The sequence below is a fragment of the Siniperca chuatsi genome, linkage group LG3, assembly GCF_020085105.1.
Source record: "Siniperca chuatsi isolate FFG_IHB_CAS linkage group LG3, ASM2008510v1, whole genome shotgun sequence".
Classification (NCBI taxonomy): domain Eukaryota; kingdom Metazoa; phylum Chordata; class Actinopteri; order Centrarchiformes; family Sinipercidae; genus Siniperca; species Siniperca chuatsi.
The window spans coordinates 9114989-9127149 of record NC_058044.1 but is presented as its reverse complement, the minus strand read 5'-3'; the positions used below and the strand labels follow the sequence as shown (position 1 = coordinate 9127149).

The 12161-nt window shown below is 37.4% G+C and overlaps 2 protein-coding genes across 2 annotated transcripts; both read right to left on the bottom strand.

Moving 5' to 3' along the window:
* Positions 1-1460: 1460 nt before the first annotated feature.
* Positions 1461-4482, bottom strand: si:dkey-30k22.5 (lecithin retinol acyltransferase family protein). The gene is made up of 2 exons (XM_044189864.1): positions 3974-4482; positions 1461-2871 (listed from the first exon to the last, which is right to left on the bottom strand). Exons 1-2 carry the CDS (start codon positions 4457-4459, stop codon positions 2716-2718), a joined length of 642 nt encoding a protein of 213 aa, XP_044045799.1. The 5' UTR covers positions 4460-4482; the 3' UTR covers positions 1461-2715.
* A 710-nt stretch (positions 4483-5192) lies between these two features.
* On the bottom strand, positions 5193-7975 carry lrata (lecithin retinol acyltransferase a). Its single transcript, XM_044189863.1, is given in 3 exon segments — positions 5193-5756; positions 6437-6986; positions 6988-7975. Coding segments are annotated over 3 exon segments (879 nt in total). The 5' UTR covers positions 7164-7975; the 3' UTR covers positions 5193-5603.
* Positions 7976-12161: the final 4186 nt, after the last annotated feature.

Genomic DNA, 12161 nt, shown 5'->3' with positions numbered 1-12161 from the left:
GAAAGACCACTGCTGGAGAGTTAATCATTTAACTGAGTAACTACTAGTCTGTCAATGGTGTGGGAACCATTTCAGTTGGAATGTTTGGACTGTAATATCCCTCAAGGTTGTGGTGTGGGTGAACAAACTGTTAAAAAGCGAAATAGAAACTTAGTGCTAAAATAGCAAGCACAGAGTCCCAACTCTAAAAGGATAAAATTATCCAACAATATCAAAAGCATGCATTTTAAATAAATGTGTCACAACTAAGTACAGTAAAAGCTTCTTTCCCTTATGAATGTTGACCATAGTACCCATGTTTATGCTGGAGTAAGTCCTAATTCATCCCATAGACTGCTTGCTTGTGCTCTCAGTATAGATTCATTCTACTCTATTCTTACAGAGAACTTGATTTGTAAAGCAGCCATGTGATCCAAACATGTGTTTATTGATAGCTAAATAAAGGAGACCCTTGACACCATGTGGGAATATAGATATGAAAATCAGATTTCCCTCAGCTCAAAGCTGAAAGGCTGCAATTTTACAAGTGACAAAACTCAGTTACTCTTCAATCTCAGCAGGAACTGTGCACCTGCACTCCGCTTAATAGAAGTTGGGGGCTTCAGCCTATTACATCAGCCTCTCTTAAATCAATACATAGGCACTAATCCTGCACAGAAGCACTATGTGTAATGTCAAGGCAATTATCTTTAACACTGGTCTTTACTTGTGTTACTCAGGTTCAAGGCAGTCAAATTTATAGATTTTATTTTATTTATTTAAATTTTTTTACTGTTTGACCCTAGTGACTTTTTATATCTAACTATCCTGGACATCAGCATGTATACGTATTTTACAGTATGATGGTAAACATCCTGACATCAGTTAAATTATCTGAGCAAGGAGCTTCTGATAGTTCAGTAAAAAATGTATGTGTAGAGCAAGAGGTTCATACATGACCTTGGAAATAGTATTAGACAAAATAATCTTACCTCGAGGTCTACTTACTACAGTAGGTTATCATGGATGTGATTATCATTAATTATTACATGTATAATTTCTACCTAAATGCAAATTGAAATGTTAAAGTTGGAATGATTATATTACTCCACAAGGTTTTACATTTGCTGTGCATTGTTTGACATACTCACTGAAACCAAGAGGCAGAAGAAGATTTATGTAGTAGATTTTTAAAGGTACCCTGTCCAGTAGTTGTCACCAGAGTGTTCCTTAATTTCCACATCAATTAACCACCCACCTACACACATGCTCCCAATTCCCTCATCAGCTCCCCAGTATATAAATACAGTATAACTGCACGTTAGCTGTTGATCCAGTCTTGTGGTGTCCAAGCTGTATTCTAGTCTCCTTGTTCCTCCCTGCTCTGTTATGAGCCAGTGCCTGCCTATTTGTACTTGTTACTTTCCTGCTTTCCCCTTTGGACTTGGTTAACCACAGAGATTCTCAGATTATCCAAATAATTAAAAGATTCAAGTCATGTCAGTTTTAATTATATAGCTTAATATTACAAATCACACACTTGCCTCAAGGGGCTTTACAATCTGTACAGCATACAACAGCCTCTATCCTTAGACCCTCGCATTGGATGAGGAAAAACTCCCCAAAAAAACCTGGGTAAAACAATGGAAGAAACCTCAGGAAGAGCAACAGTGGAAGGATCCCTCTCCCAACACGGACAGACAGGCAAGAGATGTTGTGTGTACAGAATAGACCAACATAGTAAAATTACAGTATGGTCAATCAGGATGACAAAATTATAAATAGATTGTAACATATATGAAGAATGGATCCAGGAGGACTTCAAGCAACTTCAAGTGTCAAGATTATCAAGAAACAGATATTAAAGGTTAATTTTCAACTGTTTAGTTAAGTTTGAAGTCCATTTCATCCCATTTAAGGATTTACATAAACTTAATAGCTTTGTAGGCACAGACAGATCCATCACCATCAAACTATATTAAAGATTTATTGATTTGTTATATAAATAATGTTCCTTGCTCACCATTAAGTGTCTCCTCTGGGTCATGAAACCATTTTTAATGTTTTCCCTCACAGGAGCAGGATTAATATATATTTACAATATATCTTGAAATAATTAATCACCCAGAAATTCATGGTTGTTTTTAATATTTCTCCACATTAAGTATCTCCTGTATTCGGTAGGTCCATTAGCAAGACGAGCGTAAAAGTTACATATTACACCTTTTAACAAGAAACTTAATGCACTTTGTCCAAGCCAACCTTTTGGCTAGTGCTTGATATAAGTATAGTATCACACTGATGACAAAAGCATTCCGTACAATATTACTACAACATCCACTTGCATACTACACTATGTATCCATAGGTCAGTCTCATCTTTCAAAATATCTCCGTTGAGCTTTATCTCAAGAGTGTGCTGCTGTGTTGACTCAAGGTCCAGTTCTAATCTATGAGCTGCTACTGTTAAATTAGATTGATGTTGAATATCAGAGCCTGGTGAACACAAAATTAGGCATCTTACAAAGTGACGAAGGCAAAGAGAAATAAAACATCAGTTGATATATAAAAAAATCAACTATTGTCCAAAAGAAAAAAGTAAAATACTGGCATTTTTATTATCATGAACACATTTGTTTCCCGATGCCTTTAGTCACACAGCTAAACCACAGGAATTATTATAATATAATATAATATAATTATAGTCTTTTCTCATGAGCCGTCTCTGCAGAGGTCGCTAGGCTGCCATCCAGATGGTGAATGAGATGAGAAGGGTCGATGAAACTGTCAGTGGTGTCGCACAGCCCAGATACAGCATGGCTCCTACACCACACAATGCAGTCAAACAGGAACTCATCCTGCTGCAAACAATCTTCCGTACTGTTGTGCAGAACTATAAGACAGAGTGTGAGAATTAGACAGTGATTTGAGGCTAACTAAATCACATTAGCTGTGCAGTAGAGGTCTGTTATCATCTGCTTCATTACCTCCAGAATGGTAGTAATTTGGTTTTAAAGTAACACTAGATGGAGCTACTCGCCTCATGAATAAATGAAGTTAATTTTCACTCCAGCAGACTGAAGCAAACAACTCTCTGCTGTGACAATATCCTCACATGACCAAATGTCACTAAGTCTGACTTTCAGCATTAAGGTCAGGCCAGTCACTGTTTTCTTCAGTCAAACACGTATTATGTACATGTCGCACGTACATTTACAATAGACTACCATCTCTCACCACGTGTGAGGTGGTGTTATGCGCATTATTGTTCAATAATCTGTTTTTCACTAAATCCCTGGAAATAACTGATGGCATTGCAAATGCTACATGTGCTATGAACCTTAAACCTTTGGCATTTGCGTGTGACCTTTCTCATGCAATAGTCTCGGAAATGCAAAGACTGAAAGATTTGTGAATAAATGAATTAAAGAATTAAAGATTACTGTCGAAAAACAAATCAACGCTTCTGCATAAATCTCTAAATCATTGCTCAAAATAATAATCATGGAAAGAAATGTTTTTGACTGGCTGTTCAACAATGACATAAATAATAGTTTAAGTAAGTGATGGGGGACGAAATGTACAGTCCTCATTCCATGCAAAAATCTATTTTAGTGTTCCTCTGGAGCTAATATGAGGCTTCAGCAGTCTGATAGCCAGCTTCCAAAGTTACTGTATTCTTAGTACAATATTCCCTCTTTACTATCCCTCCACCATAGCTCAGCAAGAAAAGTTTTTTGGGGGAAACAAAAAAAGGGAATTTTGCAATAAAGACTAACTTTGGAAGATACCTACTTAGTATGACTAACCCAGACTGTTGAAGCCTCATTAGCTTTGGTTGAACTTTGGAATGCATTTTTGCTCAGGACTAGGACTGTGGATTTTGTCCCCCATCACGTTGGTTAGAAAAGGATCTTTTCGCAGCTAGTATGGACAAAAAAAAAAAGTTATCTTATCCGTTAATCTTTCAACTGACAGGAGGCCAGAGACTCTACCTGGTATGTCTGGTAGCTGATGGCCATGCCATATCTGCAGTACATGACGTAGTGTTCACAGTTGTACCACAGTAAGCTGTAGGTGACAGAGCCCTGGAGTTTCTCAGCCCTTCTGGCCACCTCGTACCCGTCCAGAGGAGGCTGGCTGCACACCTTGTCCATGTGGTTGACCAGAATCTCTGAGCCATACGCAAAATCTGCCACAGAGTCCACTCTGACGCTGGCAACCTTAGTGATAACCCCCAGCAGTAGGCGGTTATTTGTTACCATCTTGGCAATTGCAGATTTATTCTTGGAAATCATAGGCAGGATATCCGGAATGAGATGAGCCACACGATTGTCACCCAGGTAGATACCGAAATGTGTGAATAATGTCCTCGGGACTTCTAATAAATCTCCATGCTTGTAAAGGGACAGGTCATATTTAGAGTCCTCCTCCTTTTTGGAAGCTACAAAGAAAAAGTTGAATAGTTGGTAAAGAAACATGATGGCAGCGTGCAGCAAAGTGCTTGACACCCATTTTATTTATGTCAGAATTGGGTGGGGCCAGAGTGGTTAGTAGGATTAAATATTGGTCAACGTTTCAGTGTCATTTTGACAGAAATAAAGGTGCTTTCTCTAATCACTCGCTATGTGGTTGGATTTTGAAACTCAGGCCTTGTTATTGGTGTATTAAGGTCAGTGGTCCTCATTAAAAAGGCTGACTTGGCAACATCTTAAATCCTCTTTTAAAAGGTCACTGATATTGAGCCATCATACCCAAATAAAGAGCCTTTTGTTTTTCGTAGACTAGATTGGTCTGCGAACCATTGCGATTGGTCGTCTTTTCTATATTCAGCACTTAATTGGATGTTTAGCAACATACTTATCACATAGTTATAGAAATGTAATGACATGTGAAATGAAATATCAAATTAGCTAAATCCACCACAATATATAGTAAAATTCTAAGGTCATATGTGCAGTATTACAGCCAAGACTTTGCAGTTTGATGTGATTGATTCTGATCAATTTCATTGACTTTTTCCATTACTCAACATTGTTTTCAGCATATCTATACTGTACATTTACACACATACTTTTTTACCAACCTGAGTCCCTCAGTAATAAAATATATTATGAAATATAATGTCACACATATTAAGGCTAATTTAGGGCTTTGCTTTCACTGGCATGTGGTTGAAGATGTATGGAGAGTCACTCACACAAGGCACACAAATAAAAATAAAATGTTTATTAAACCTTTGTCATATTCACAACATTATATTAAATACCCTACTATAAAGTACTCACTATATATACATTAAGAGACTGTATATTCACTTTTGTGGTGACTTTTTGTTAGCAAAAATGAATCACTAACTGTATTCCTATATCAAAGAATTTATGTATTTCCCCACACTTTTATGAGAGGACAAATTTAAGCCATATAGGAAACTATTTATGCATCTATTATTATTATATAAATCATAAAACATTGTCTACACAATACAATGAAAGTATAGTTGTAAAGCAGACTCATAAGGCATCACATGACAAGAGTGCACTGTCCTGAGGAGGTGTGTAGGTCAGTCCTTGCCAAGTAAAAGTTCAGTTCAGTTTGTTTGCTGGTTTCTTGTGCTGGACTCCTTTAACCAGCCATCCACAGAGTAAAGGGAATAAGGATTGTGGGTAATGTAGTTGACAGTGCCATGCCGAAACTAACGATGGAGATGATTCCAAGAAGGACTGTGACAATCACGCTGCGCTGGTCTCTGATGATTGATTTCACACACTCACAGAACTACAAAGGAAAGAAATACAGTGAATTATTTCACATGTTGTGCTTAATAGACTAATATTATTTAGAATTTTATATGCCAAGGCTACAGAACATTTCTGATGAACTGTCACCTGGAAAATACCTATTAAAGTCATATCTTTCATACCACAAACCGTTTCTGTAAACAGTTTAACCTCCATTCTAAATCAGTGTGCAAGGTTAACCTGGAGGTAACCATAGCAACAGTACTCCTCAGGTTGGTATTTTGTTTAGACTGTCACCTACGTAACACCTAAGAAAAACTGATCACAAGAGGAGATGTGTCAGGATCTGGGTGGTTTATCACCTCGGCTAAACATATAGTTTTAAGACCTTATATTCATGCATATTCCTAATTAAGTTGTGTTTAATCAAAATGCCTAAAACTAATTGACACACAAAAATCTCGAGTACTCAACATAGGAGTACTGGTTTTGGGTTCTTGTGAGCACGGTATCTAATGGGAACTCGAGGTGACAGGGTACATACACAGTACCAAAGCTGGGAGGGGGGCCAATAGGGGGTCAATGGGGGCCCAACAACATACAAACTCGAGCCTCCGAACACATTAATCCTACCATGATTATACTGAGGACAAAATCTTTAAAAAGTGAATGAGGATTTGAGCACAGCATTCAATTCTGCACTCATAAGGACTATACCTTCTCTGTTTGCCGGCTCGCTGCAGATCCGTATCTGCAATATGTCACAAAGTGTTCACAGTTATTCCACAGCAGACTATACGGAATTGCTCCGATGAGTTTTTCAGCTCTCTTAGCTACAGCTTCATTTGGAAATGCTTGATTCTTCATCATCGTATCCATTTGGTTAACCAGTATGTTGGAGCCATATGCAAAGTCCTCTAATGTGTCCACGCGCACCGTGGCACACCTGTAGATGCAGCCGAGGATGAGTCTCTTGTTTGTAATGACAGAACTGATGAGCTTCTTGTCATTTGTAAGCACAGGGAGGATGTCAGGGATCAGGTGAGCGACTTTATTGTCACCTAAATAAATGCCGTAGTGGGTGAAAAGGGTTCTGGGGACCTCCAGCAGGTCTCCCCTTCGGAAGGGTGGTACGGGACCACGCTGCGCTGGCCGCTCCCGGTCCTGGTCGTCGCTGTCCGGCCAGCTGGACTCAAAAACTTTGAATTTGGAGAGAAGAGAGAGCTTCTCCACCAGGAATGTCAACAGCTGCAGCATCGTTACAGTTTTGGGGGGAAAATATCCGAACGTGCATGAGTGAAATGAGCTTGTTATCCTCACTGGCACGAGGAGGAGCGACAGCTCCGAGGAAATCCCGAAGACATGATTGGCCACGAGAGACCTTGCGCACGTGCGCAATCTCCTTCATTGACCTCCTCGGCATCTTGCTTTTTTTCTGCTGCATTTTTCTCTAGCCTGAGGTACATTGCTCTCCACTAAACACTTTCATTTGGTTCCCACGAACTGCAACAAAGAAGAGAATTAGCTGTAGGCCTAAAGGAGGCAATTTATTCTAAAAGAAACATGTCTAAAGAATTCAGCACACAAGTTGCATTGAATTGTGCAAATCGAAGTGTTACATACGTACATGAAGTAGTTGTATGAGTTTGAACAGAGATACACCATGGAATTCAAAACATAAAGATTCTTTTCAAAATATTTTCTTTTAAAATAAAAGATAATAAAGTAAAATAAAACTGATCATTAATGGCACAGGTGTGAAAATGAATAAAGTAAGCATAATATAAGATTGTCCAAAAGTTGGTTCCAGCTGTGTGCAGCAGTTGCTAAATGCTGTTTCACTCTGTGTTGTTCTGATTCTAGCAACAGTTCCTGAAGATGTAAGGGCCCTACTCGTATACCATATTTTGGTATACCAGTAGATTTAACAGGTAATGTGCTCAGTTGTGTTAATCTACTTTTAAAAATAGGAACAGAGACATCAAGAGGCTGTCACTTAACTAAACCCCACTACAAAATCATTGTTAATCTACTTTAAAGCTGCACTAATCAATATTTTATATATAAATGGACTGCTTCTAATGTGAAAGGTTGCCAAATTAATGGTTGTGTTTTACAGTGTCTGCTGGATGTGTGCTGTAAATAACTGTATGCTAACATGTTCGCATAACAAATTTATACAGTGACAATATGTAAGTATTGTGATTACAGGTTGTTCCGCTCCTTCCAGTGGTCCAAAATAAGTACTGCTTTAATATCATATCACCGAAATCTATAACGCATTTCAAGAGACAAGTGGATGACTGATAACATGTAATTTAATTGTTTTGATGAATAAATAAATGTATGTCTAAACTTCCATCAGCTTTAAGGGAACACCTTTTCTCATTTGTGTTTTTTATGAATTGATAGCAGTTTGATTTCTGGAGAGATTTTTGCGTGATCTTTAACATTAGTACAGCAATTTGTACATCCCTTCATCAAACCAGGTTCAGTATTGGGAAAAAGGCGGGTGTACTGGAAGGTATGCACCTTCTCAGAGTAACCATATGATGAGATAAAACATTCCTTTGACCAGATTACTGTAATCCTGTAGGCTTCAATTACACGCTCATCTTTTAACCCAGAAAATACCTTGAGAAACACTTGAGCCTTTTTGATCATTGAATTATATGTTACATTACATTTGCTGACCTAGAGACTGTACAATTCTTGCCAATAGGATGAATGATTGCCGGTATTTAACTTAGGCCAGCTGCTTTTTCGGACTATGAGAAAACCAGTTTGACCCACATAGCATATACAGCACTATACAGCTCAAATCTTGACCTTCTAACCTGCAGAAATTGCAAATATTATTATATTCATAAATTAGAAGCAAAAAACAAACAAATTCATCAAACTCTCTTATCTCACTCAAATCTTGAGTAAATAAATTAGCTCAATAATAAAATAATACCAACTTTGATTGAGTTCCTACACATCTAATGCAGTTTATGCTGTTTTTTCTTTCTTTTTTTTGGACCAGTCAACGTGATGGTAAACTGAAACTAAACACAAATGTATTATCAGTCAGAGTTTAACTTAAAAACAGTTTTGGGGTCGAAGCAGAACTTTTTTAGTCACAATGAAAGACTGTTTACAAACACACTGGATTTACGTATATTGCAGTGCTTTGCGCCATAATCCATGGTGGAAGAAGTATTTGGATTTTTTACTTGGTTAAAGTTAGCAAAACTGCAATGTAAAAATACTCCACTACAAATAAAAGTCCTGCATTCACAATGTTACTTAAGTAAATGTACTGCCAGCAAATTGTAAAGCAAATTGATACTAAAGTATTAAAATTGCAAGTACACATTAAATAGAATAGCCCCTTTTAGGTTGTTGTATTATGTTACTTATATGAAATATTATCAGATTATTATTACTGATGCACTGATGTGTGACAAGCTACAGCATGCTGCTTGCATGGAATTGAACTACTTATATTGGTTTGGATGAAAACTTTAATCTGCAAAGTGACTAACTGTAGTAACTACAGCTGTCATAAATGTAGTAGAGTAAAAATGCATGTTGTTGAGTAGAAGAATAAAGTAACACAAAATGGAAATATTAAAGTAAAGTACCTTAAAATTGTACTTGAGTACAGTACTTGTGTGAATGTAGTCAGTTGTTGTCCACCACTTGCTTGAATTCAAAGTGAGCATTCATACAGTGGCCAAAACAAGATGGTAAAAAATGTACTTTGACGTTACTCGTACACATGTTGTAGATGTAGAAAACCCTGAAAAATAATTTTAAAAAGGATGGATATTCCTGACACTAATCAATGAGTTGTCAGTAATCACCAGAAACAGCTATCAAACATCTATGTGAATAATTCACAGGGTAACAATGATATTAGTCATGAAAATTAAACTTGCAGTTTTACCTGATATCTTTCTTTTTATTTTATCATAATTTAACTTGACAGGTTGATTAGACTTGTTATTTCTCAGAGACACAAAACAAGCACATACTATATAAATCAATCCGGGTAATAAATGGCCCAATGAGCAAAGAGCCAACAGATGCATGAAATTGTATAGTATTAATATACTGATAGTAACATGAAAGATGTGTCCTACATTTTTTTTATTAGCACAGCTGCAGGGCCAAATGAACCCACTCCAAACTTGGTGTAAGCAAATTGAACATGGAAGCAGAGTGCAATACATCTGGCAATGCTAATATTAACATAGCCAGGTCAGTTGCTTATAACACAATCTTTGAAAACTAGAGACCACAGCGTCATATGAAATATTGTTATTCATGGTGTGTGGACAACAAAGTGTCAAACTCACTGCATGTTTTTCCTCAGACCCACGTTCAGCTAAGTCGACTTACCGTCTGTGACCACAGGTTGAACCCTGAGGTAGCATTATAACAAACCTTTGCCCTCTATCCTGGAGAGATTTACACCATGGTCAAACAGCTCCAGACTTATAGTTGTGGCCAATGGGGAACCCTAACAAGGCTCTTTAAATTTAATTCCTGGTCAGACCACTTGTGAACTATGCTGACCCTGTTTTTCAGCCATTTGGGATTTGCATCCTGATAAAATACAAACAATGTAAGAATGTCAGCCTGGCATCAGTGTCTGAATACATTATGAACAACAACAGCCCAAGGCGCCTCTAAACATCCTGGACAAAGTGTGTCTCTCAGAGAGAGTGCCCATGTCTTCATGGCACTTAGAAAAAGTAAGAGACACTTTCCATCTGCTGTTTCTTCACAAAGAAGCCAGTTCAGCAAAAGTTCAGCACTGTTTAGGTTCATGGGCCTGGCAGTTCATTCTCAGGTCAGCAATGCTTTATATCCGTCCTGGGCCTGTTCTTTTCAACATAATAAAACCAGGTCACACAGAGGTAGTTAAGGTAAGATTTATCATCTAATGTCAACATTGGGTCCACAGATGAAGCCTTATTCAGCTTTATTTTGTCACATGTATATGCACTGTTTGTTTTGATGTAATAAAAAAAGGTGTGTTTGCCTGGAGCACCCTGAAAAATATCCACTGGCTAATCTTATCAACAACTGCACAGCATACAAAATATTGGAGTGATAAGACCAGTGTAAACTGGCCTTGAACAGCATGAAATTGACTGCAAACATTCCTCAGTCAAAAAGAACATTGCACTTTACTTGTTGATATCCTTAGTTCACTTTCACCCAGCAGTGATAAAGAATGCATACAATCTATAATGTTGAAGTGATAAATCCATTAACCCACTGACATTATGACCATTAACTGTGACTCAAACAAGCACAGCAGCATGAAACCAGAGCCCTGTGGGGAAGTTAAATGTAACTGAGACAAGAGGTGGTTGGGGATTTTTACTGTCCTGGAGACATGTGAGGATCATGATACAACAGGTGTAGCAGCTTCTCACAAAATTAAAATTAACTTATTCATCAATTTATGCCTGAATTCCTTCCAGCAATGATGTTGAAATAAAATGTAAAATGCTTGCCTAGGAAAATGAGATGCCCGTCCAATAAGTTTCCTCTGGTGAAGGGACTGGAGACCAAATTCCCCCCGATAGACCCCCACCCCTCAAGCAATTTGGACCAGACACCGAATATTAAGTCAATTATTTAGATATTCTGTATTTTATTTACTCAGTTAGCTTTTCAGTTGTATTTTTTTGTAAAATAAATAAATAAATAAAAATTTATTCCCAACATCGAAGTCTAAATTGTGTTTCAAAGCTGTCTCCACACTACCAGAAATGAAATCATGGTGGGGAAATACTGAATCCTTTATTTATTCATTTTATTGATCTAAAACTAGTCTAAAACTACCCATCATAAGTTTTATTTTACATTGTAGAATGTAAACTCCTCTGAGGTGGCTAAAAACCCTCAAATTCCCTAAAAAATGATCATGACCTCAGTATCCTAAATAAGGGCATTGCTGTGTTTAGTTTGTCATTGTTGAAGCATTTTTAATTTTGACAAGTATTGTAGAATCTTCAAGAAAGTTTTTATTTAAAAGTGCTCTTCTTACAGATTAACATAACATTTCTAATGAGATTATTCCAGATGGATTGAGTGGGACTAAATGTTCATTTACACAAAAGGACCTATGAAAAAATGTTATAATATCACTTGAAATATATATCACCACCAATAACAAACAAACCTGCTTATTTGTTGGTAATTGCTTGGGAATTGCACCCCTTACTTTTATTTTCCCCCCATCATCTGACAGGTTTAGGGTTTGACAAAGAAGATCATAATTACTAATTTACAGCATCATTGTCTGATATGATTTGTTGATGCCAAAAATGTGCTGAGTCTTAAGTGGTTACACTGAGAGGAGATTTCTGTTTCTCTGCTCTCGTTTATTGATCTGGCTTGTGTCAGAGTGTTCCAGCTCAGCCAGTTCAGTCAACAA